The 27,716-nt window shown below is 42.6% G+C and overlaps 1 protein-coding gene and 1 long non-coding RNA gene across 2 annotated transcripts; one reads left to right on the top strand and one right to left on the bottom strand.

Annotated features, from left to right (window-relative positions):
- The first annotated feature begins 151 nt into the window (after window positions 1-151).
- On the top strand, window positions 152-27,395 carry LOC141435470 (kinesin-like protein Klp68D). Its single transcript, XM_074098154.1, is given in 14 exon segments — window positions 152-539; window positions 4,802-4,909; window positions 6,320-6,445; window positions 9,509-9,781; window positions 13,785-13,978; window positions 20,647-20,811; window positions 22,206-22,342; window positions 22,782-22,967; window positions 23,421-23,751; window positions 24,704-24,937; window positions 25,637-25,665; window positions 25,668-25,697; window positions 25,700-25,806; window positions 26,059-27,395. Coding segments are annotated over 14 exon segments (2,145 nt in total). The 5' UTR covers window positions 152-434; the 3' UTR covers window positions 26,179-27,395.
- On the bottom strand, window positions 13,956-27,716 carry LOC141435471 (uncharacterized). Its single transcript, XR_012452171.1, has 3 exons — window positions 27,664-27,716; window positions 27,452-27,585; window positions 13,956-14,034 (listed from the first exon to the last, which is right to left on the bottom strand). It is a non-coding gene; the product is annotated as an uncharacterized lncRNA (long non-coding RNA).

The following is a 27,716-nucleotide window of genomic DNA, read 5'->3' as shown; positions in this document are numbered from 1 at the left end:
ATTTCTTTTGTAAAAAATTTATTAATATAAATTGCCGTCTAGTTTCAGTGAAAAAACTAATAAAAATATTTTTTTCATTTCTTTTTAGTTCCTGTGGATTTTCTCATAGCAACATTTGGCCCCCTACGTCAAACTTGAAAGATAAATCAGACCAGTTGATTAGAAAACTCCGTTGGTGGCGGTATAGTGCTGTTTTTCTTGATTTAAATTTACGATCATTTTATTTTTGTTACGTTTCTAAATATTTACTAGCTAATTAGTAATTTTGGCGTGTACATTTGATTCTCTCGTGCATAGGAGCGTAGTTCGTGATCGGTTAATGTGTAGTGGAATCATTCGGAACAGGTGATGCCGACGTCGGGTACACCCCGGATGGATCGATATCGGTGACTCGGCGATCGCTTTATATTTGCGTGGAGGGCGAGGGTGCGAGGATGGAGAAGTCAGCGCGGCCGCGAACGGCGCTCAACGAGTGCGTGAAGGTGGTGGTGCGCTGCCGGCCGCTGTCGGCGCGCGAGCGCTCCGAGGGACACGATGAGGTGAGCTTTGTTTACGTGTTGCCGCCGCCCGCTGCACGCTGCTGGGGCTGCGCGCGCTCGTCCGCCCCTCCCTACCCATACAGCTTATATAGTTTCGCTAAAATTGCGAGGGCTGTTATTGTTTTTAAATACCTTAGCACGCGATCGTCGTGTTTGTTTATTGACATCGATGCACGGCAGCCGCTCACACGCAGGATGCGATGCAGCCTAGTTCCGCCAAAGAATTTTATTAGGACTAGGTACTAAATACGCGAGCGCTATGGTGAAGCAGCTGTTGATTCGCAGTGGTTGGAGTGGCGCGTGTGGGCCGGCCGCCGGCGCGACGTATTTTGCAAATTCACGCCGGCAGAATAGGCTTGGTGTACCAAACGATCCTTATTGCACAACACAATGGCCCTCTGAAATAAATTATTCAGCTAACTGGCTACTTAATGGTAATATTTGACTGAATCGATTCTTATTGTCATCTGGCACCCTTGAGCCAGTTGAAATGTTGAGTAAAACTCAAATGGCCTTGACTCTGTCCTTCACCTTCTAAAGTAAGTGAAAACATTATTAGTTTGTCAATACGATTTGCCTGAGACCACTTAGACTAAAAATTTTAAGATTTTTTCCCAAAATAGTATGTAGGTAGGTATTTAAGTATCTATAAGGTACCTACCTACACTAGCTTCTCCCCGCGACTTCGTCAGCGTAGTTAGTTCACAGAACCCCTAGAACCCTTAGATGAAGACCATTGTAATCCACACTTAAAGCGAATAAATGAATATGAATATGAATATGAATATTTTTTCAGGATAAAAAAAAAACTACCTAGCTTATTAGTTGAGACGTCAAATCAAGAGCAAACAATCATAATTATGAACAAACACATTTTCACATTAATAATATTAGCTAGGGAGTTAGAATAAGATCAGTATTATTTCACTGAATGAGTACCTATGCTATTTCTCATTAGATATATTTTGAAAATGTAACACCTAGATTAACTCATTAAATAGAATACAACTCAAGTTGTATGCCTCAGGTCAGGTATATTTTGCTTGTGAATAGCTGCAATTTTGCATATGGTTGACACAGTACATACCCATTCTTACTTCCTTCTTGTTGTCATTAGACAGAATTTAATGCGTACAGAAGTTATATTATGTTTGTTTGTATGCAAACATGAATGGCATAACAGCATCACCACACGTCGCTTTACTTTGTTTAAGTTAGTTCTTTATTCTCTTTCTCTACCTATGTAATAGGTGCATACATTGCCTACAATAATGCTACAATTTACGATCCATCCATGGGGCTGGAAACAAAGGCATATACAATTTCAAATGTAACCAATTTGTATTTGTTTACACAAAGCGTCGTTCGGGAAACAGTAGCTATTAACCGGAGGTAAGTATTATTCACGAACTCGCGGAGTCGCCGTTGTGCCGCGCCCGGCGCCCGGCGCCCTAGACGTGATTCATCTGTCCTAAGATCTTATTAGCATTGTGATTTAACTACACCTGATAAGCATACGCGCAAGTCAACCACATCTATCTTAAAATTACTACTTCAAAATTAGATCAGTTATTCATACTATTACACTTAGTGGTCTTACCTCCATCTCCATACTACACTACCCAGACTACCCACATTATTCGACTGTTTATGGACTGAATTAACATAACTGTGATAGCTCGTTGTATCCATAAATAATTACCCTATTCAATAGTTAAACAATGTTCTGGCACGCAAGAGCTATAAATAGACGAATTAGTCATTTTATTTGAGTAATTAATTTATTAATTTAGAACAAAAGCTATGTATTTACTAAAACCTATAGGAAACTTGCAAACATAATCGGGCAGATAAGCCCAATCATCGCGATATTATGATAATACGAAGATATCTCATTGCCAAAACGATACAAACTGAGAGCGATGATTGACAATACTATCATATTCGGAGTATGACAGGCGACACGGCGCGGGCGATCGCAACAACAAACGCATGCGCTGCGCAAGAGACGGGTCGCAGGCAGAAGTAGGTGAGGTATAATGTCCATTCGTGGCGGCGCCGTATTTAGGCATAGATCATCTGGCAGAGTCGTCGACCTTCTGCAGCTTTGCACATGTGCGGGGAATAAATCAAATGCTCCACAAACGATCACTTAAATGACACAAACTTATGAGTACCTATTCCTTCGTTGTTGAATTTTGACCAAATATAGTAAAGCTGGAAATGCCGGAGCGTTCCATCAGATGCTCAGCTCAAAGAAATGCTACGTCGATTCGGCGGCGAAGGTGTAGCAAAAACAACGACAGCTCGCAGTTCTGTTCACATCGCGCTAGTCAATCATTAATTGACAAGATTTCATATTTCTAAGACTCTAATTTGACTCGTCCTCTGTATTCTGGTTGGAAAGAGAAAGACGCTGATATTTTTAGTTTCGCTACGATTAATAATTAATTTATTAAAACTTTTTTAAGATGTGCTTATTCTAAAAGGGCATAACTCCAAAACTACCACACAATAGATCCATTACTTTTGTCTAGTCTCTATTAATTATCACGTAAATCTGACGTAGAAGTTGTCAAAATTATGAGAGCTTTATCTGGTGAAAAAGGCAAAGGAATCATATCTATTCTGTGGTAGTGTTGGCAAATTCAGCTACTTATATATATTTTTGTATTTCTTTAAATATGGTGAAATAAGATACCCATGAGGAATGACAGACAGGTGTTCAAAAATGAAATCTTGTCAATTGCTAACAACGAGTAATTTGTGCCAATTTTATTGCCGATTAATTGTGACAAATATTGCAGTTAATACTTTCCAATACATCATATTATTTGAAATTGAAAAGAACCAGAGGAATGACAGACCTACCGCTACTACGCTACCGCTCTACGGTTTAATTAAACTATATCAGGTATGCTATACGAAAATATTAAAACTATTGATTAGGAATCAAATTGGTGGTTTTGGATTCCTAAAGCCACTGATTATATTCCCGCACACTACACAATTAACGATTAAATTTTCTATACGATTTCGATTTCTTTCTAGACACGAAACTATAAATAGCATTCATGTTAAATCCACCTTCACCTCGTACCGTAATGGCTTCGACGGGAAACTTTGCCTGCTAGAGATATCTTCCATGGCAATAAACAGTCGCGAGCTTGTTGCTCGTCGCGATTACACCATTGGTGAACTGAAAGTTTCCACCCTTCGCGGCATAAATACCCGCATATTACTACTACATTACAGACTTGATTTAAGTTAGGCTTGCTCTTCATTAGAGTATCTAAAATGTATGCAACGCATAAGTAAAATGCTGCTTTGTTATTCTAAGGTACTAGTCTTACTTTTTGGTATTTTTTTGGAAACATAGCTCAAGCTTTTTCACTCTGATCAGGCGCGGATCCAGCCCTCAAAAAGGGTTGTAGTCTTGTAGTCAGGGCCATGTTCCAGCCACCCATAAATCGGCCAAGTGCGAGTCGGAGAACGAACTCGCTCATGAACAATCATAACTCATGAACGACTTTCGAAAGTGTGTCGTTACTAGTCTATTAGGGTTGTGGGCATGCCCATCGTGTACACAACGGTGGATCCGCTCTTGATTCTGATAGGGGTGAAGACCAAAAAGTTGCACAGCGTTAAAGCTGCGTTAGCCTATAGGAGGCCTGTGCACTGCAGTGAGTTGTCTATAGGCCGAGATGATGATGATGGAAGAAAGATTCATGCGGTAACGGTAAGTGTGGATCCGTGGAATTACTTTATTTTAAGCCCTTTGGCGGCCCTTGGGTGTCTTTATCTATCCCTTATTATATTAATTTGTAGAGCGATAAGATTGCAGTTCATCAACGCCTATTTAAATATGATTAACCGCACATTTGCATAGCGCGAGCGCAACGCGTGCGCCGCACTCGCCTTGCGTTGCCGATGCGTCCGATAACGCCGTGCGGCCACGCGCTGCTGGCGGTGTATATTATGGATATAAAACAATACGAGTAAAACATGCCATTAAACAAAAATGAATACGTTTGTTGCGATACACCAATTTTACGCCAGAAATTACGTATTTCCTCAAGCTAGCTAGACAAGAGTCAAATCTTGGCAGCTTATATACATCCGTAAAAGATTATTATTTGCGGACGTTGCACTGTTTCTACGATTAGTTATATTTATCTGTCTCGTGTTCCAGAAATTTCAACCTGAATTCTTTAGGGAAAAGCAATGTTGGCGACACTTTTCATGTTTGGCAATATCTGTAGGTAGCCAAGAAGCGGCGCCCGAACAGAACCGATCAGAAATGGTACGAGCGTCTGTCCACGAAGGCGCCTGCCGGGAACCAGTTCTCGGAGTCCGATATGCCCTTGCAGGTCTGAGGCCACAGCCGCAGCCGCTGGCGCCGGCCGCTAACACCGGCACTGACGCACTAACTCGGTGGCAACGGGAAACATTACTTAGAAAATAATGCTAACGAACTATTAATTACTATGTTATATACATACATTTTATTACGAGACGAGGGTATATGTAAGATTTATCCGCATTGCAGACGCATTGCTTGCTGCCCTTGTTTCACTAAAAAATCTGTTGAAAGAATTACGTAACCGAAATTTAGCGATCATGGAACATTCTAGATGTTTGAAACATGTTCCAAGTTAAACTGAAAATGCTAACGCCCTGTTGCTATAATCAGAAGCTGTCTTCAATGCGGATGTCCGAAATATATTATGGTGATGGTTAATTAACAAGGTTCTCAATTATGTTGTCGCAAAACTATATTTATGTAGTCATAGGGTTAGATCATGTAGCATACTAACTAGACGGTAATTCACTACTTACCTAATACATTGTTAATGAATGGTTCTTTGCAGATCACTTCATCATTTGTTGTGTCCATTAATTAAACATTCGCCTAATAATTTTCTAGTTTCAGTAGCTTTAAGTAGGTAATAACTGGCCACTGGAAAACGCAGCGGCAAACCATTTCTACAGGACTAAGGTCTCGGGATTATGTCACTCTCACTCATCCACCAGTTGACTTCATATCGCAATAACACAATGAATAAGTACTCTGTAGTCAAATATCTAGAATTAGAATTCAAAGTCCGTCGATTGACAGGCGGATCCTGGATTATTATTAAACATTCATATTGGTGAAGGCACTAATTGTAGTTTAAGAAATAATCATTCTTATTTTAATTCATGCAGTGTATAGGTACACTGATTTCCAATGTTTATTATCTAGATATCAATGCGTCGAGGAATATTAGAGAAGGAAGCGTGTATTTCACCGAGAGACCATAACATCAACCTCTGATATAATATAGCCAAAAGTCAGTCAAAATATCTTTATTCAATTTAGGCTAACAAGCACTTATGAATGTCAAAAAAAAATCTACCACCGGCTCGGAAAAACCTCTGTTGAGAAGAATCCGGCAAGAAACTCAACGAGGTATATTTTTTTAAACACATTTACAATATTATTAAATGATATGTATACATCACAAGTATTCTTTATTTTTAACATAGTAGGTTCGCTATTTGAAGGGATCGATAATGCAGTTGGGAATAATTTCCAAATATCCCTGTCCATGGTATGGTATAATCATTAACTTTATAATTTGTGGTATTTTAATGGTATTTGGAATGGTATGCAACTGAAAAACATCTTTCACTGGACCTCGACATGCGTCAGACAGTAAACTATCGTGTCTTGATGTCCAGGATTCAGATTTCTAGTGTGGACTGGTCAGTGTGAGCTAAATGATGCGTATGCGCAGGTGGTGCGCGTGTGTCCGGAGCGCGGCGCCGTGCAGGTGCTCAACCCCAAGGGGCAAGACAAGCTGTTCACGTACGACGCCGTCTACGACGCCTCCGCCGACACGCAGACCATCTACGATGAGATGGTAAGCAAAGCACTCAAGACAATAACCCTCCTTCGGGCAGACGGGTAATAAAGGCTAACTCGGGCGGAGCTAGATATTCCGTCCAGGGGTAACAAATTCAAAGTGATATGACCAAAATAACATAATGTACGCGGGCTTGCATTTATTTACCTATTAGATTAGCATAGCAAACTAGCTATCACCTCGTGCTCGCCCGTTATTTCATGTACGAATAATTATGCTGTCGCCTTGTATATCTATTCTATTTATTTATTTATTTTATTATAATCTGTAATCAGCAGTTTCTGAGTGAAATATCTAATACATAATACACACACACGTCACTTATAACTTAATTATTTTGATTCCTAAAGAAGAATCATACATAATGCATGTGACTCAATTGTGTTAGTGTGTAGTTTGTCTAAACGTACAACATATGCAGTGTTTTGTTTAAAAAAAAACATGCCTTAGAAGTACACATACCTAAAGAAACAGCTTTACAATAGATATAGACCTGAAACTAATAATAAGACTATGCGGATTATGGTATTTTATATTTATTGAAAGTAAATGCGTAGCCGCTCTGGTTGACGGGAAGGCGCAAAGAATGGCACATTCCGTTCGCTTCACAATAGTGTTTTTCTTCATTCATGATTATATTAATTTAGTCTCAGTAAACTAATACATGCATTATTATTATGCATGCATGTTTATGAACCCATTGAGTACCTAGGTACTAAAAATATTTAGATTATTTTATTCAATGCAAAAAAGAAACTGAGCTCAATACGGTAGGTACCTATATATTATTGATTTCGTCTCAATAGAAATTGTACGCTTACGAGCTAACGGTTATCTGAAAAAAAGTTATCGCGGATACAATGGTCCAAAGCGGAGTCTTAGATCACCAATATAAACGTCCAAGAATTTCTTTTGGCAAACGGAGATTGGAGCTCGGAGAGTGGTCGGGGCTCGGACGCCGCCGGGGGCCGGGACGCACGACCACGTGCAGTTTTTTGTTCTAATCCAATTCACGCTATTGCTCATACGTTTGCTCGCTATTTCAGTGCGCGCCTGACGTTCGCATGCGGCGTCTTAGTCATTTCACAAATTGGGCAGTTGCTTTCTATTGCATAAATTCTTTTCTGCACCGAGAAATATGTTTATGTTGTATTTAAATAATGAAAGTCTTTAATGTAGTAATCGTTTTCATAATATTACTCGCCATTCATTAGAGCTTCTCTCATCTACATGGGCATACACAATGAAGCCTCACGGGGCAGCCTGTCGTCTCATTTGTTTAAACATGGAAGCTGTAATTCTGCACCGCACCTTATTCTTCAACCTACGCCTGATTGAAAAACCCAGCTACTAGTTTTTGCTTGACGTTCTACTGCCTAAAATTACGTTTTTTTATGTGATTCTATTTTGGCTTCCTAATAAATAATAAGCAAATAATTAATCAATGAGCGCACAAAAGGCTCCTTTCCATGCTGTTTTTAGAAATCATTTTGGAAAGGTCACGTGTGTTTGGGCAGGTGCCCGCGGGAAGATCGTTAGCGCGCTTTGTTCTTCCGAGGTGCATCCTACGCGTCCGCGGGTCGCGGCCTCGCTCCCTCAATGCCAACAGCCGAAGGCTTCTTTTTTGCTTTCTTTTCACCGTTTAGGGAATGCAAGTAGCGGTAAAATTGTTGCGCGTCCTCAGTGTCCGTGATAGATAACTTAAACGGCTAATTCGTCTGCAGCAAAGAATGTACGTATAAATGTACTTAATAAGATACATAAATAACTACGTAACTCGGAAGAACAACAATACAATCAAACTGTTTTCAAGATTTATAGTCAAGTCTGGTTCTAATATGAAGTAATGGTACCGACAAAAACGTTAGCTAACTTTTAAATACAAGGTTAAGAAAGTTAAATAACCTGGTTGAGGGTAAATGCTGATGCGTCTGCGATAACGCTCGCGGTCCGGCCTGACCTCGCAGCACGCTACGTCTGGAAAACCACCGCCACCTAGTCTGTAAACTAATTTAATACTAATGAATTGATGAGTGTTATTAATCATGAGATGTTGAATGGATTTTAAGTTAAAAGATTAAAGGATTAGACCAAAGTGTGGGTGTACCAACTACAAACATTGTCCGCGTAAAATATTTGATTACTATCGAATATCCTCGTGCTTGAATGAAACAAAATAAACAACAAACAAGTGAAACAATGCGTAGTTTACGTAAGTGCGCTTTATTTGATGATTTACGAGGAGCGGCGCGCCCGCAGCCCGCAGCCCGCAGTAGGTAAAGGTTGCCACTTGCCAGATGCGCGAAATGAAATGAAATGATTTATTTTGCTGGAACAATACTCGAAATGAATGCTCTCTGAAACTAAACAGTTGCATATGATAACTATTTTAAGCTAAAATTAGATTTTATCAATATTTTTAGTAGACGGTTCTAGAAACACTCGTTTGTACAAAATAAATAAATGAACTATTTCATTAGAAAGTAATCATTAGCGATATTATTGTGCTGTTCAACCCACCCGTCTGATCTGATTTGTAACACTTTAAGGTTTCATTCTCTTAGGATGTTTATAGCCACATGATCTGTCTGATGGAGTCAAGGCTTGCACCTGGCCTTAATGCACTTGTCTTAGGCTCACGCTTACGTCATATGGCCGTATTGTCCATTTACAGATATGATTATGGAGATTTAATGTGACACTGCAAACATATGATGTTACTGCAATGATTGAGAACCATAAAATAAACATCTTCATAAGCGTTCATTTAAAATAAAATACTTTAAATTCTACCCATTCGAAATATTTCAGAATTCGACATTCACTTTTTGACAGGCGCATAATGTAAGGTCCGTTGGACGTTACAGGCCTGCTTGCATTTGGCTTAGTTTTCAATCAATCACGAATGTCATAATTTTTAAACGGACTTCACGATACTAGCGTCAAATAGCCTGTCACGGAAACCCTGAATATGCGAATGGTTGGAAGGACCAAAAATCCTTGCACTATAAAATGTAAACTATCCTTTTGCCTTCTACATAAGGTATTATGTTGAGCCAGGTCCGTCCTCTGGTGGCGTCGGTGCTGGACGGCTTCAACGGCTGCGTGTTCGCGTACGGGCAGACGGGCACGGGCAAGACGCACACGATGGAGGGCTCTCCCGACGACGAGGGCATCATCCCGCGCGCCTTCCGCCACATCTGGGCGCACATCGAGACCAGTGCGTCGCGTGACGTCACGCACCTCGTGTCCTGCTCATACGTCGAGCTGTATCTTGAAGACGTGCGAGACTTGCTGTCAAAGGACTGCAAGAAGTTGACCATCAGGGGACAGGTAAGATACACGATACACGTCCAATCCAGTACACATGCAGCTGATCGTTGTACGTTAAACTAAGTCATTAATGAGTCCGCTCCGCTCGCGGTGGAAACCAGTCTTGAGACCTTTGATGCCTGTGATGTTACTTAAGCTCCCACAGTTCATGTTTTACTAGTGAGGTAGCATCGCAGTGTTCAAAAAGCAGACATAGTTCTGCATAGGTGGTAACATGCGCGTAATACATTTGGTACTTGAAGCCTCAATAGGACGCAGTACCGTCAGTACGCGTACCATCGAACGAGCCAGCAAACAATGCGCTTGCTTTTAATATCGACGTGGTGCATTAAAAACAAAATGACGTTACAGTTGCAGTGAATATGTTGAAGTTGTTAGAGTGTAAAACTGATCAATATAGAATCCTATCCAATAATCCCTATTTCATTATGAACGACCACTGCCGATACTAATCCAAAATATATCGGACCCCGCACACAATCAAAGATTTTACTCAATATATTTTCATACGTCGTCGGTCATTTTTAGCATTTTTAGTAACAGTCTCACAAGTTGTAAAAGCATGTCTTTAAGATTACCACAAACAACTATTATGTGACTCTTAAATTACAAATCATACATCTCAAATAATGATCAGACGGTGCTGTGATAGTCCGACGCAAACATACTCGTAACGTAGTCCCGCGATGGGCGCGAAGTCAACATTGACACATCGTGTTCTTCTCGCGGCTTTTTGTGTTTGTGCACGAGGTGCAAACATAAGGAACTCGAGTCAGGACAGGACTAAAGACGACCCTGGGGTTATGTTTCATGTTGCACGTAAGATTAAGTGATAACTCGTTCTGTTGCAATATACCCTTCATTCTGTTTCGTCTAGACCGAGTTAAATAACGTCTGCAGTCTAGACGCTGACTGCAATAACGATTTGGCATTTTTAGTAAATTTTAACGGATATTAGGTATACTGGAAAATAAAACCCTCACGTTATTACAAAATGTCGTCTTATTTTAATGGTTCCGCACCGCACGTATTGCCCTTCGGTTAACACACAGTGGACATACGTACTACATAGCTTGTAAAAACACATGGCAGTTTTTGCCCAGGGACATGAGTTTTAACTGATGAGCGTCGGCCAGTCGACCCGTGATTCATTATTTGACTAACAAAGGCCATCAACAAACAAGTACATCAATGGCTTGTCATGCCCTACCTACACGCAAACATAAAGTTACACACCTGGCTCGATTTGTCAGTGTTGTACTTACAAGTCAGCAAAAAGCAAACATACAGAAAGCGCCTTTTATTAACTTTGTTTTATAAGACCGTATCTAAAAATATCTGGGCGTCGCATCTAGACTTCGACTTAGCTTCAGGGCCGCCTTTATCTGTACATAATTTATCGATAACAACCGCTATCGATTGTGAGCGATAGTGGACTCGGCCGGTTGACTCGCGACCCGCACTTACTTGGCGTTACTACGCACTGGCTGCTTCCTTCCTTCCATTCAGTCGTTGATGAGGATTTTGGCAATATGCCAAACCATTCACGTCGAGCCAGCGCGGAACTTAATAACTATTGTGTAACTGCTCCAAGGCAGTGCTACTGCAAGGCCTAACATAAATGCATTACGTGCTTTCATCAACTGATCAACAACTACAAGATAATGATGATTAAAGACGTCCTGAAACATTTAAATGCACCTATTATTGCTATAGTCGTGTTAACTGCCTAATTGACAAAACGTCCGTTGCCTTCTATTATAAAAACATTTTGTTTTCGTGCAAAGCTTACATCACGTGCTATTTGTCAACATTCTTTGTTTTATACGTTTGATTGTTCCGCTTATGAAAATTATATTTGATGTGGATCGCATGATACATAAAAATAAGCAAGAGTTAATGTTAGAAATGACGACCCATTTCTTATAGGAAATGCCGATACGACAAGCAGCCTGAAGCAGGTCATGAACAAAAGAGGCTCATCAAGTATTGATTAGGTTCTATGACGTGACGATTACCTTACGTTACGACGGACACGTGCACTAAACTTATAGACCTATCTAATTGATAATAACAAACCACTTATAGCAAAAGGTGGCTCTATTATGATCATGTCATAGTCATATGGCAGTTTCATGTGATTACGATTCCCTCTAAATCAAGCAAATCGATATATTTATTAATCGAACAGTACTATGCTGTTAAGTGAACGTTCTAAACAGGCATTTAATTTATTCAACCCGGTCGGGGAACAAAGGGAATCGCGTTTTCCCCAATCCGCGAGTTTATCAACCCCTGAAGTCTAGCGGGTTTCACTCGCGCCTGAACGCAGTAGGCATGTGCCGGCGACTGCGGCGAAAACGAAAGCGTAAATTAGGCGAAATTAATTTTAATGCATTGCGGTCTACTGAATTATACATGAACCTATGCTTGCGATAGTTCTTGATTTTATTTTGAAGGATTTGTGGTTGAGGTCACCGTAAATAAGACCCTTGAGGTGACTAGAAACTAGTTTTTACTTGATTAAACAGTTGTTAGATCTTCAAGCGGCGTCTACCGTCGGGCAGTAATAGCGCCTAACCTTGCGCGCTCGAGTCGGATCGGATGCGCAAAAAATTGCTCGTTACTGTGGCTAGCCAATGAGGAATTGTGCAAAGAACTTGTCGAAATACACTTTAATGCACCAAATTGCGCAATCGACATAGTTTAGTTTAATGTAACTATACTTAATGAGATGCTATTTTAATGCATTTCCACGGCGGTAAGATCAAGGCCGCAATTACATCTATTATTATGTCGAATGCGTGTCCTGAATATTTCCCGCAGCATTGCGAATGCGAATGTAACGAGTAATAAGAGTTTAGTGGGGCTACCAACAGTCCAACACGTTTTATGTGTGTTTTGTAACAAAAAGACATGTTTCTTTCTTGGGCTACTTTTTGGGAACTACGAATATCGATCGATAATAAATCTAAATAATTGTAGGTAAACGACCCTGTTTGCTTTTTTGTCAGCAACAAAACAAAAACGGCAAAAACTCATTACTTTTTACGTCTACAGGAGCCTTATTGCAAACATTACAACAGATACTCTTGTAAAAATCTGATTAGTTATCGGCAAACTAGTTGTAATTTATTAAGTAGAAAACACTGTAATTAAATAAAAACCATTAAAAATAATATAGATTAAAATTATTGATAATGGATGGTGTTCACCGGACCGGTGTCTGATATAAAGTTTTGTTACAGCCCATGACGTCTTTATTGAGTTTCAAATCAGTGTAATGCAAATCAGTGCGATTCCCCTAATAATTTGTCTAAGACCCAACAGCAGCAGCAGCAGCAAACAGTGCATTACAATGCTCGCGTTTTGAACATCCTGTACTTCCTTACTGCACTTGCCGGCCGGAAAAAATAAGTCTTTTGATATTATATTATCCTACTGTGCACAGGAGATCCTACCTTGTGAGTTGGCCCTTATATACTTGTAATCAGTGACATTGCAAAAAAATCTGGAGAAGTGTCCCTGGCCTTAAGGCCTCCCCTCATTTTCTCAATTCGTCCCAATTTCGACCGGTGTCCGGTCAGTCGTTAAGAAACACGTCTAGGCATGGTCCCGCCATAACGCCTCCTGGGCCTACCACATTGCCACCATCTATCTTGTACTAACTAGTCCAACTATTTTAGCCTACCTGTTTGGATCTATAGGCTAACGTAGCCACAAGCCTCAAAGAAGGGACGTGGGACGAGGGCGCGTCGCGGACGGGGCGGACACGGGGAGAGGGCGTCTCCGCCTCGTCGCTTCTGTCTGCTTTGGATAGCGACGTTACTATATGGCCCTTGAATCAGTTTGTCAGTAAATGTTTACTGACAAACTGATTCAAGGGGCGCCGCGACCGCGACGCGCCCCACTCCCACGTCTCTTCTGTGTGGCTTGCGCCGTAGCTTGGCCAGTCCCACTTCAGCTTGAAGATATTAAACAGGTAAATTGTTTGGTTACCTAGGAGTTGAACGGCTTCTACATCCCGGAGATGACGTCGATCGTGTGCAAGTCGGCGGCGGAGATGGCGCGCGCGCTGCGTACGGGCAACCGCGTGCGCGCCTCCGGCCGCACCGACATGAACGAGCACTCCTCGCGCAGCCACGCCGTCTTCCTCGTCACCGTCGAGAGCCAGCACAAGGACACCAACCGTATACGGTGAGAACTTGACGACACTGCAGATTAGATTAGACCAGCGGTTAACTTTACGCCTACTGGAACAAAAGAAAGCAATATTAGATACAATTTCACGATCCTGTGATTAGCGGGGGAGAACGAAAACTCAAAAATGTGCGAGGATATGTTGCGAGGAATATATGTGTTCCTCATGAACCAATTTTCATTTCAATGCGTCATTTGCCTATCCTCGCTTCGCTCATGTTTCCACTAGAGATGTGCTGTACGAGGATAGCCAAATGAAGCGATTCAATTGGTTCATGATCATGACAAGCATATTCCTCGCAATAAATCTTTGGTGGAAACGCAGCCTTACGTGATCAATATAATTGAACAAGATACAATTGAACTTATTTTGTAGCGCTCCATGACCCGCTCAAATTCATGCAGACGGGTAATTTAATTAAGATGAGTTACTCATCTCATCAGTCTGGTCTGGATCGTTGCCCCTTCTTTGTTTACATGTAATTGGTACGATTATTGACCTAATGATAATCTATAGATACAACTGGAAAACTAATTAGCAAATAATTGATACCTATAGTTTTTTTAATCGATCGCGAAATCGTGATATATAAAATCGAAATTACCACCAATTTATAAAATAAAATAGACAATGTTATTACGGCCTATTACCATAATAAGTAGGGCGCCCGAAGTGACAATGAGGTGGCGTGGGCGGCTGGAGCACTGGACATGACCTAATTTAGAGATGATGCGATCGCTCCTAGTGGGATGAACGTGACACATGACGCGCCCAACCTTCAGTAGTGTCATGTCATCCTAGTGGAAGACATTAGCGTTTAGCACTATCTACGGCAATTTGGTGATTGTGTTACAAATTTGCTGAGTTCTGAGAATGCTGGACATGGAACTCTGGACGGATGAGTGGAGTGATGACGAAGATTGTCACTTGAGGTACTCGTATAAGTTTACCTTTTGTTCTTTACCACAAGACACAAGTAGAAGCGCTTTAAAATTCATGTAAATAATTTTTAATCGTAAGTTATAAATTAGCTATGTTTGCTTTCGCCCTAATTATTCTGTCAGGCAGACGCAGGCGCCGACGTGATCGGGAAGTCACGGTGTTGCGCGAATACTTCCGACGCGCCGCGTGCGCACATCACAATAACATCAACTTATTAACTTTAAATCGCAAACAAAACGGTTCCGTCTGCTATAAAAGTAAATTCATTACCACTTTCCGACTGTGAAGAACAGAAATAAACTTTGTTATTTTACATACTTCTGCCTTTACGCCTTTTCGGACTGTATTCGTCATGGTATGATATGAACGTAGTCAAATCCGCATAAGGGAACCCTTACAATGGATCTCCAACATACAATTGTTTGCACACAGTATATTTACACAACGATTGGCCAAACATGAGGAGTATTGCGATAAGTCCGCCGTTTTTTATGCAATGTGGGTTAAAATAAAAGTGAGCGCGGTAATGACTGGGGTTAGACGCTCGTTAGGGCGCGGCGGAGGAGCTTCGAAATTAGACATAGTTGCATAAACGGTCGTCGCGGACGCTTTAATTGCCTTACAACGAGTGGATCTGCTCACCTTATGAAGTGGGCTAGCTACAGCTATTTTGATTTGCAAAAAATAACTTTATAACATATACTATGGAAAATAAGCAATTAGGTTTAGATCGTGATGCGCTGTGGCTGTGGAAGGGCGGCGTAGCGTGAAGGTCACAACAGCAGCACTTCCACCGGCCTCGCTCCATTCAACATTCGACTCCTGCGCATACTCGCGGCTCGCGAATTTTCCGCATTCTACCAAACACGAATACAATGCCCACGCGCAACTACTATTAGTTAGCGTAACCGTTCAATGAATGATACATTAGCAAATTATTATTGGTAATTTTTTTATTTAAAAAAATCGACCATTTTGTTTGGATAATAATCTGAAGCTGTAAAAGAGTACTATGATCAACATCATAGTAATTTTTATGTTCTGATCTCTATAAAAACGTACTGAGTTCGAGCTTTCTTGTCCAGACCTACAGCTCTTTTAACTGTTACTGTAATTAGCAAATATTCCGCAGCCGGGAAGCGTTAACTATTTTGTCGTTTATGACAGCTGCGCAACACACATGCGACACGTCGTACGTAGTTTTATGTCGTCTCTGCTGAAAGACAAGCGAGAGATATCAGCGCGGCGTGTGGTCAGGTCAGGTCACTCGCCAAAATCGCGTGATAATAATAATTGTAATCTCTAACGAGGTTAAATTTCTGAGGAGTCCGCTCCGCGCACATGCTGTAATGAGCTATAATTGGCCCCCAATATCACATGTACCCTACATTTTACCTTGCGCAATGGAAAATAATATCGCCTGTGTTCTTTTCCTAATCGCACGGTATATCGCGGAACGAGACTGCGGGAGTCGAATTTAAGTTAAGATTACGCGTTAGGTATATAGTGGTTTACAAAATATGAAATCAATATAATCAAATAATAAATCACATAATTGATTAGAATTTTATCTAAAAATTGTAGTTTTCACTGGCATGTGCTATTTACTTGATTTTGACCTTGGATCGTACTTGTACATTAAGCTACGAATAATAATAGACATTAAGGGGCTGTTTCACCATCCATTGTGATGCCGTCTCCGTCTATTCGAACAAAACAAATAGAGACGGCATCACATTTAACCGTCAGTTAACACTAATCAATGGATGGGGTGAAACAGCCCCTAAGTTTTAAAGGACACACACATGCGTTTACAGCGCCTGTAAGTCTCAGAGCAAAGGAGTATCACGAAATGCACTAAGTTGCGATTATCCTGTTAACGCATAGGTACTGTGACGGCCTCGCGACGACGGCGGAGAGTCGCGTCACTGGCAATTATCGGAAAACAATGTGTTCGCATCACTCACCGCACTTCAGGGGCATCGTTTAATGAAAACTTCATCAAAACATACATTAAATAAATTAACTAGACTATTCACCCAACATCGAGTTCCATCCATGCCATGATGGATATATTGTCCGCTTGACTAAATTATGTTTGTTTAGCTTAACAGTTAAACCTTAACTGCTGAGTAATAAAACATACCTACAAAAACTAAGTTAAGCACCATATATAGCACAGGTTATCAAGATTCAATCTTGAACGACATGCATGTTCAGAATAACTTGCCCGAACATGGGCATTGTGTAATCTGCATTCTGCATGTTGCCTTATGTACCGAAGGACAGATAGCCTCTTTCTGAATGACTTTAAAATCGTAGGCAACTTCCTTCTTAAAGGATGAAACTAAATTGACTGGTCAGGGTTGCATATTAATTTGGATATTTTCTCGTGAACTTTCTATATTTGCTAATCACGTGATATTTTTTTGCAGAAATATGAGACCTATTATTATTCAATATCGTTTTCGTGGATATTCCTTCCTTCCGCTCTAATAAGGCCATTAGCCGTATATAGGCACCCATCAAAGCGGCGCGTGGGCGCCCACTCGCGAGGGTCAGGGTCCGTCAGCTGATCGCGCCGCCACTGTTCAAGTGTTCACACTCGATTACTCCCTTCTTCAATCTGTCCAGCAGACTTGTTACACAGTGACAAAGGCAAAAACAGCAGGCTGGCAGTTGCCCAGAGATTTTATAGATTCATAAAATATGATTTATGCACGGGACTTAAAATTAACGACCACTGCTGCCATACCGACTAAGTTGAAATCAGAAGAAAAAAAACATACATCGTCTGTAACGTTTACGGCTTTAGGTAATTTTGCACTTAAAATGTAATTGAACTCAAATTTAAAAATGCCAACTCTGCCAAGTCTCACTAGCAGTTGTATTACATGACAAGGTCTGATCTGGAGTTGTCCCGAATACGCCTGATCTTAAACGTGACGGAGTAATCGAATCCACCCAGCTTTCCGCGCAAGCGTATCTACTCTCAAATGGGTAATGTCAAATCTCAGTCGTTGGATCCACGCCGAGTGAGTCAGTGAGCACATCTCGTATGTTCGTGTGTGGGCGCCTGGCCTTCTGTAGTTTGGGCTTTATTGTGCTAACAGGTGTATAAGAAGTGATAATCAATGACATAAGTCACTTCCCGAGTCCATTGATTTTTCATCGCCCACCGCTTTGTCGCACGCGCGAGTTTGCGGTAGTTTATTTAATATCGCAATGTAAATATTTATGTGCGTCATTAGCGGTCGTTTGTGCTTTACAACTTTACAGCATCTCGACTAGTTTCTACTTCGCAGCTCTCCATGAGTTAATAATAAAGTTTGCATACGCTGTGGCGCAATGATGAGGATAAAGTTTCAATGGTAAATGTTTACCTATAATGTTGTATTTTCACATTTTGTTAGGAAGGTATTTGAAGGTCATGTCAGCATACATACATGTAAATACAAGGAAATAAAATTGTTGTTTTAAAATACAATTTTGATATACTTAGTAACGAAATACCGCAGTCGCGTCTGAAGGAAACTATATGCAAGTACCATGAATCAAAGCGAACATGCGTAACAGCTGTTCCCAGAACAATTTAATTCGTTGCACCCACCCCACACAGCCGCCCATTTATTACTCAATCAAAATTCAAATAGGTACATTGTATAGGTACAAGTATACCTACCTATTTAGAAACTCTTGAAGTTCACAACATTAAGTTTGAGGGCGATGCGCAATTATGATTTATTATGATACTAGTAAATAAAAGACATGTGCGAAACAAAATCTTTGAATCTACTTATTTGGCTTAGTTATTTATTATTTAGTAAGCGATATTTAAGTTCTGCATGTGGTGAGGTTTACAATTCCTGATATCGTAATGCAAATGATCGTCGCAGGAAGGGAACCAGCTGAAAGGAAGCGGGCACTAGAGGCGCGGGTCAACAACACGACGATGTTCGCGCGGGCTCCACGTAACTTATGAACTGTAATCGCCTCATAAAAATATCGTTGACCTATTTCCTCCAAATAATTCCATTTGATCGTACGCCTTTGTAAATTAACTTCCATCTGTCTGCGATCAATCTAAAAATATCGATATTGAAAGCCATAAACGAGTGATGTGTTTACTTTATCGAATATTTCGTTCTATCATGGAAATTTTCATAAAAGAAAAAAATATGTAACTAAATATAATAGTTGGGCGCGTGTATGCAAAGAGACATGCAAATTATTCCATAAATACTTCAACAATGCTAAAGGCATTTAGGTAAATGAACCTTTTGTACTGTACTGTTGGTTCAGGCTCCAGACAGGATAACCACTAACCAGGTAATTCACGTAATTGCAAATAAGTATTGCAATGCAAAAATCTCGAGAACAGCTACGTTGTGGAAATTTTCGAAGTGTCCTAATTAACAGACGGCGTCATACAATCAACTGCTATGGTTTCGGAAACGCTTTTTGGCTAGTCAGGCTTCGCAATCTCTCTTGAGTGATAGCACTCTAGCGAGCGGTGGCTTCGTTTATAAAAAAAAAATAGGATTTTAAAAGTTTTGGAGTAGAGTTGTTTCGCTATGACAACAAACAGTGCAATTTGCGACGAAAGCAAGAAGTCGTTACGGTAATTTACTGGCCTTAGCTCAGCAGCGCTAAAGCAGCTGCTGCAGCATAGACATAAAATTGAATGTCGTGACTGTTTCGCGTTATAATATTCATCTGTCAGTATACTATGTACTTCATCAAATATTTATGTCGCACTTGAACAGTGAAGTGATTTATGCTTTCAATATTTTTATTCCAACATAGAAACACTGGAAATACTTAATAACATAAGCTCTGTTGATTGCTATTAATGCGCAATTTATTAAACTGTCATTGTAGAGTAGAAGACGAATGTGACCCATAAATTTTACGAAAATATTGGCCTCCACTTTTTAAAGTAGTTTTTGAACGAAAATATCTTAAACCTTGTAGTTAAAAGTTGCAATCAAGTGGTGACAAATGTGCTTTTCAGGGCAAGGAATATTCCTGGCGCATATTATTATGGACTAGCCTTTACTCGCCGCTTCGCCCATATAAATAGTTAATTCGGCGGTTAAAATAAAAATCCGGGATTTTACTAAATTTCTGTGGGACTACGATCGTATAGAAATTGGAGGACTAGACTAGACTAGATGACTGATAGGTCCATCTCGATGGTGAACGATCGCGCGAACTTCTTATTCTTTGCCTTCAGTGATCCCAATCACGATCAGTATATACGATCAGTTTTGTACACTTTTATCGCCTCAACCTCAACGGACAGCGTGTCCGAATAATGAAAGAATGCGTTGCTGAAATTATGGTGGACAAACGAGTTTTTACTCACGAGGCCCAGCAGGGCTACTACGAAATTCAAAAATCGAAGTTCGTATCGTACCGTCCCTCTCACTCTCGTATTAAATAATATAAGCGTCAGCGGGACGGTACGATACGAACTTCGATTTTCGAGTTTCATAGGAGCCCAGCAGGCCAGGATCGATGCATTGTGCCTTTCGCAGTCCAAAGTATGTTTATGTTTAAGGATTTTATCCCCTGAGAATACCGGGATAAGGGTAGGCGTGTTATCCAGCAATTTACACAGCACACCAAAGTTTACCCAAAAACATCGAGCAATTTTAGCGACAAATAATAAAACACGTGGATGAATGTTGTCTTTAGTGTTGCGCTTTATACTTTGCAGCGTGGGCAAGCTAAACCTGGTGGACCTGGCGGGCAGCGAGCGGCAGCGCAAAACGGGCGCCGGCGGCGAGCGGCTGCGCGAGGCGGCGCGCATCAACCAGGCGCTCTCCAGCCTCGGGAACGTCATCTCCGCGCTCGCCGAGAACAGCCCGCACGTGCCTTACAGGTCAGCTGCTCTTAGAACGGCCCGCACGTGCCTTACAGGTCAGCTGCTCTTAGAACGGCCCGCACGTGCCTTACAGGTCAGCTGCTCTTAGAACGGCCCGCACGTGCCTTACAGGTCAGCTGCTCTTAGAACGGCCCGCACGTGCCTTACAGGTCAGCTGCTCTTAGAACGGCCCGCACGTGCCTTACAGGTCAGCTGCTCTTAGAACGGCCCGCACGTGCCTTACAGGTCAGCTGCTCTTAGAACGGCCCGCACGTGCCTTACAGGTCAGCTGCTCTTAGAACGGCCCGCACGTGCCTTACAGGTCAGCTGCTCTTAGAACGGCCCGCACGTGCCTTACAGGTCAGCTGCTCTTAGAACGGCCCGCACGTGCCTTACAGGTCAGCTGCTCTTAGAACGGCCCGCACGTGCCTTACAGGTCAGCTGCTCTTCGAACGGCCCGCACGTGCCTTACAGGTCAGCTGCTCTTAGAACGGCCCGCACGTGCCTTACAGGTCAGCTGCTCTTAGAACGGCCCGCACGTGCCTTACAGGTCAGCTGCTCTTAGAACGGCCCGCACGTGCCTTACAGGTCAGCTGCTCTTAGAACGGCCCGCACGTGCCTTACAGGTCAGCTGCTCTTAGAACGGCCCGCACGTGCCTTACAGGTCAGCTGCTCTTAGAACGGCCCGCACGTGCCTTACAGGTCAGCTGCTCTTAGAACGGCCCGCACGTGCCTTACAGGTCAGCTGCTCTTAGAACGGCCCGCACGTGCCTTACAGGTCAGCTGCTCTTAGAACGGCCCGCACGTGCCTTACAGGTCAGCTGCTCTTAGAACGGCCCGCACGTGCCTTACAGGTCAGCTGCTTTTACACCGCTAAGAGTCTGTTTCGCTAGTCTTTTAGGTTCCATTTATTTTATGTGAAGATATTTGTGATACTATTTATTTATTTATTTTATTTCATTTAATCGAACAAAATCAACGAAGGCCATATTCATGGGTATCATAGGTATCACATGAGTCTTATGTATAAGATATCAGGAAGGAACATACCAGATAGAGAGTTTATAAAACACAAACACAGAAAGAGACCAGAACCAGAACAAAAAGTAACTAACAAAGTAACGATGCGACAAAGTGATTTGTTAGTAGGTAAGGTACGGCACCTTATGTTCGAAGTTCCTTACAAGCTCAATGGATTATTTTTGCCTACTAGTTACTTTGTTTAACTTTTACATTATGGCCATTTGCATAAATATATACAAATAACGGCACAAATTCCTTATTTCATTATTTGCTCATGGTATTCTCAACAAGATCCCCAGATATGATCAACCCTGATTGATTGTTTAGTGACAAGTGATGTTTATTTGGGTCGCGATCTATGTAGAGTGGTTGTTTGGTGTTTGTTGCAGGGACTCTAAGCTGACGCGCATCCTGCAGGACTCTCTGGGCGGCAACAGCAAGACGATCATGATCGCGGCCGTCGGGCCCGCCTCCTACAACTACGACGAGACCATCACCACGCTGCGGTACGCGCATCGCGCTAAAGGTCAAACATTCTTTTCATCTTTTTACTTTTCTTTAAATTTCTCCATGTTTTCGTACAGGAAGGTGCAGCATAGATAGAATAACTGGACCTTGGTTTGTAGAAGTTACAATCATTGAGATGTTCTTCTTTGGAGAGGGAATAGTGTTATATTTTCGGCTTCAGAGTGGTAATTAGGTCGTCACAGGCTCAACTATTCTGCGAGTTTTGTGCAACGTCAGTTCCGTTACCTTTGAAACTTGAAACCAGCATAAATGGATGACTGGTTTGATTGAACGCTTTGCGTAAATACCTACACAGCGACTATATTATTTGAGCCTAAAAACTTCTTTGCGTGCGTACCAGCGCGTACCTTTTGGAGGCCACTGAAAAGACGCACACATCAAAGCAATTATATTTTTTATTATTTTAGTAGTTTAATTTGAAACCACTTTCGTTGCAGCCATCAAGAACAAGCCGATCCGCAACGAAGACCCGAAAGACGCGAAGCTGCGCGAATACCAGGCCGAGATCGAGCGTCTGCGCGCGCTCATCCAGCAGCGGCGCGCCGCCGAGCGCCGCCCGCGCCGCCCGCCGCGCGCGCCCGCGCCGCGCCGCCCGCACCCGCCCCCGCGCCCAAGCAGAGTGAGTCCCGCCATCACTCACTGAAGGCGAGATCTGTACTATCTGGACGAGTTCAGGGGCACACGACCAGATAGGTCACTTGATTCAAAGTAATCATCGCTATCTGCGGACACCCATAGCATAAGTTGAGTTACGGATGCGTTGCGTTGCTGATCCTTTCAAAAAGCAGTAGGCTCTTTTCTTGAAGATCTCTAAGGTCCAGAAATACAGGCACTGCAAGGTGATTCCAAAGTTTTACCGTGCCGTGCGTGGCAAAAAGTTCCGTATGTTCTGTCAACGATAAAGCACACGTATTTCCGAGACCCTTAATTCCTCGAGTTATAAAGTAAGATTGAAGGAGTGAGACTCGAGTATGTTTCGTGGAACAGAAATAAAAATTGACTTTTTATTAGGTAAGTGGTAGATCAAACACCTTATCTTTTACAACTAAAAAAAAATGGAAATTTCTCTTTTTCAGCAGCAGAAGACACGATAGACACCGAAAGCATCGAGAACGAGCACATACTAGCGGAATCTTTCATCGAACAGGAGAAGAGCAAAACGGAAGAACTAGAGCAACAGATCCGTTCTCTGGAAGAGCGACTGGTGTCGGGCGGCGGCGGCGGCGACCTGCTGAGCGACCTGCGCCAGAGCCGCGCCGTGCTGGAGTCGCGCCAGCACGAGATCGCCGAGCGCAAGAAGCGGGAGGTCGAGATGCAGCAGCGGATAGACCTCGAGGAGGAGACCACCGCCAGCGTCACGCACACCTTCGCCTCGCTGCAGCAGGAGGTCGACCACAAGACGCAGCGGTAACCCTAACCCCACGATTCCAAGCCCTACCTAGTTTAGTTACTCTACTCTAGTCTTTTACATCTAACAATAATTGCCTTCAACTTCCAACCTTCTTGTGAGTTGTGAAGGATTTTTTTCTCTAATCGAAGATGTGATCATGCTTTTTAGGAGTCGAGTTGAAGCTGCGAATTTTTGTAAATACCTACTTTTGGATTATGAATGTTGGCTGAGGGCGCCCAAAATCCAAAAGTCCGTACATTTAGCATAGCGAAAGGCTGTTCTTTGAATTAAGGTACTTCTTCCTCTTATGGTGCCTTTCCACTCCAATCATTGAACGTTGGCGATCAACTCCGAATATTTCTTCCTGTCCCTCGCGAGGTGTAACAGTTCAGTAGCACTTGTGCCTGACTCCGATCCATCCATGTTTCAAAACCATATCCCATTCTTGGGTTAGACAAATACTTAGGTATTTACGCACCAGTTCTTTTTTTGAAATTACTCTGTTTTGAGACGACCTTGACATCGTATTCAGCGCATTAATCCTCAGTCCAGCCCTCGCACTACACTCGTTCAATCGGTCTTCTATCAGCTGGAGATCAGACTATTTTGATGCTATCAAGACCATATGATCTGGGTATTTCAGATTGTTGATATTGCGCCCATTGATCTTAACGCCACAATCAAGATCTGCTAGGGCTTCCGATATTATTGCTTCTGAACAAAGGGTGAGAGGGTACAGCCCCACCTGACCCCCGTTCGATGTCAACCTACACGGACTCGTCGCCCAACGCCAACACACGAACAGTGGTCCGTTTCCAAATCCGAATAGTTCCAATACAGATTCTGGATTAATTTCTTTTCCATCTAGTCCGATGTAATCTATTTAGATTTATTCTATTTTGTTTCTGATCTGATTCGTTCGAATATTATACGACGTGTGTTTGACGGTCAGAAGGTGTATCTTTTCAGGCTGAAGAAATGCGTGAGCAAGTACCTGTGCCTGCGCGAGGAAATGGTGGAGCTGCGGGAGGCGCACGACGCCGAGCGGCGCGACCACGAGGCGCTGCAGGCCGCGCTCGTGGGGGGGCTGCGGCGCCGCCTGCTGCTCGCTGACAGCTTCGTGCCGCTGGCCGGCCGCGCGCTCGTGGCGCGGCTCGCCTGGGACGAGGACCAGGACGCCTGGGTGCGCCCGCCCCAAGACAGGTACTGACCCTGACCCTGACCCTGACCCTCGCCTGCAGCGGCGCGGCCACGAGGCGCTGCAGGCCGCGCTCGTGGGGGGCTGCGGCGCCGCCTGCTGCTCGCTGACAGCTTCGTGCCGCTGGCCGGCCGCGCGCTCGTGGCGCGGCTCGCCTGGGACGAGGACCAGGACGCCTGGGTGCGCCCGCCCCAAGACAGGTACTGACCCTGACCCTGACCCTCACCTGCAGCGGCGCGACGCGCCCACTTTCAAGTCGACTTTAGAATAAATATCTTCAAAGAAAAGAAGGCTCCATCCTTCTATCATTTCTGTGTGATGGAGCCTTCTTTTCATTCATTCTCTTCCAGTAATTTTTAAATATGTGAACCTATTATGTAACATCAGCATCAACCCACCCGACTTCCAACTTTTCTTTCGTGTCCTTCTTGGTTTTTTCTTAGTTCTGACAGTCTGAGGTAAATTTTGATTTACTGAAATGAATCGTTAGACTAATGATTAAAATAAATCGCTAACTTCTTAAGTCATCGGCCTTTTCTTTTCAGTAAGTATGTTATAATTGTGTCTTTGATATTGATTTTGCCAGATCAAGTAATCAGTTTTCATATGCATCACTTCTCTGATTTTCTTGACATCCTCGTGGGCAACTCCAACTCCAGTCAGCTATGAAGCGCTAACAGTAGTGTATGATGTGTGTGCAGCAGCGTGGAGCCGCTGAGCGCGCGGCCGGTGGCGGGGGGGGGCGGCGGGCCACGTGCGCGGCGGCGGCGGGGGGGGGCCGCGGCGCCGCGCCGAGAACCTGCTGGACCTGCTGCCGATGCCGCTGCCGCCCACCACGCGCGCCTACGTGCCGCCTCCGCCGAGACACACACGGGTAACGACACCACTTCATTAACTTCCACATGCTAAATAATATACGCTAATACAAATGTAAACCCACCTTTCCACCAATTGGACTGTTACCAACTTAGAATCCCCACTTCGACCACTCATTTACCATCATTTTATATGACGACTTTCATTGATGCTCACATTGTTTACATCACCGCTGTTAAAAATTGGTTAAAACTTTCACCATTTGAGATCTGTTTCGACAGCTTTGACTAAGTATCATATTATTTTGCAGTCAATGGAGAGCTCCATGAAGAAGGAGCCCTCGCTGGAAGCCCCCGCGCCGCGCAAGGCGAGCGCGCGGCCGCGGCCCGGCACCGCGCACCACCGGCTCGGCACCGCCGGCGTGCGGTAATGCGCCGCCACCGCGTCTCTCTAACCATACTGACTGAGATTAGTCGTCCCGTGGAAGTATTACGTCGAGAGGTTACTTGCCATTACCCTGAGATGACGCTCACTAAAATCGTGATAATTCATGGGACTCCGCAGTCAAGACTTAGGTTGAAATAGTTTTCCTGACATGGTTCTAGGAAAATATTCAACTTCTAACAGCCTAGGAGACTAGAGTCTCGGGTGCTGATCCGAAGCCGCGCTGCGCCTGGGATGCCGGCCATCCCGCGTGGCAGCCTGGCTCACCACCCGGAGAGTGTTAGTTGAATAATTCGATATTTTTATACAATCCCTTTTGTTACGGAGTATGCCAAACGCTTGCGCTTCGTCCTGTGTATACGCGGGCGCGGCGCGTTGATCTCATGCGTGACGGCTGCAGGTGTATGTGTCACGCTTTTACTATGATTGTACTTTTTCCCAGGCAGATATAGTAGCAACCGAATGCCCAATCTAGCGATTCAATAATGTGTGGATTATGACTCTTTTTATCCGAATTTCTGGGCATAGTCAATCCTGGTTGTTTTGTTTTATAACAATTTTATTTTACGGTTGTTATTTTATGTGAATTTTATTTTACGCTTCATGTGCTGAAGCCAGTGATATTAGGTAGTTTGTTACACTTATTTGTATTTATTTAAATTCAATTGTATTATAAAATAAATGAAGTTTTAACAGAAGGCAGTGTAAAGGGCTGCACCAGCTCGTGTTCAATGTTTACCAAAGATGGAACCTGTCCATTCCACGCTCTTGTCCCACAATTGTTGATATTACCAGTGATCATGTTCCTTTACTTATAAAATTTGTAAGTGGTTTTGTTAAATTATTGTTAATCTAGACATGATTTCTAGTCAATGATTCTTGTATACAGTTAATGTAAATACTTAGTAATATTATAGATACTAAAGGTATTATAGATAGTCCTAGTGTAGCTAGTTTGCAAATATCGCACAATGCCTGATGCCTCATTGTTGCGCATCATCTTCTTGGACAACATTCTTTATTTAATATTTATTCTAAACCAAAATTAAAAACATATTAAAATATATATTACCGTGTTGATACGGTTTTTATATGTTTGTATTTCTTTTTTTATCATGAACAGGCGAATGAAATCATGTGATATGTATTTGAAAACCGCTAGTCAGCTGTGCCGCGTACACGCTTATACTCACTAATAAAACAGTAAAAAAAATTGTATGTCTTTCATTTCTTGCCAAATATTTTATATAGGTACTTACCCGTGGCCGTAGTGTCATCATATTAGCAGTCTCATGGTGGTGTCAGCATTTAACACTTATTTTCTTTCACAAAATCTTTTTGCTTCCAATTGATTTCAATGAAACCATGGGTGCCGCGATTGGTGCAGCACCCCCTGGCGCAAAAGAAAATACATAGAATAAGACCAAGGGCCACATACATTCAGCATTCCGTAAATACATCACACACGTACGTTTATTTCCATTCTATACGCACAGGCCACCGAATTCCGAATCGGAAAAACTT

Source organism: Choristoneura fumiferana, chromosome 15 (assembly GCF_025370935.1).
Source record: "Choristoneura fumiferana chromosome 15, NRCan_CFum_1, whole genome shotgun sequence".
Lineage (NCBI taxonomy): Eukaryota > Metazoa > Arthropoda > Insecta > Lepidoptera > Tortricidae > Choristoneura > Choristoneura fumiferana.
This window is presented reverse-complemented; position numbering and strand designations above follow the sequence as displayed.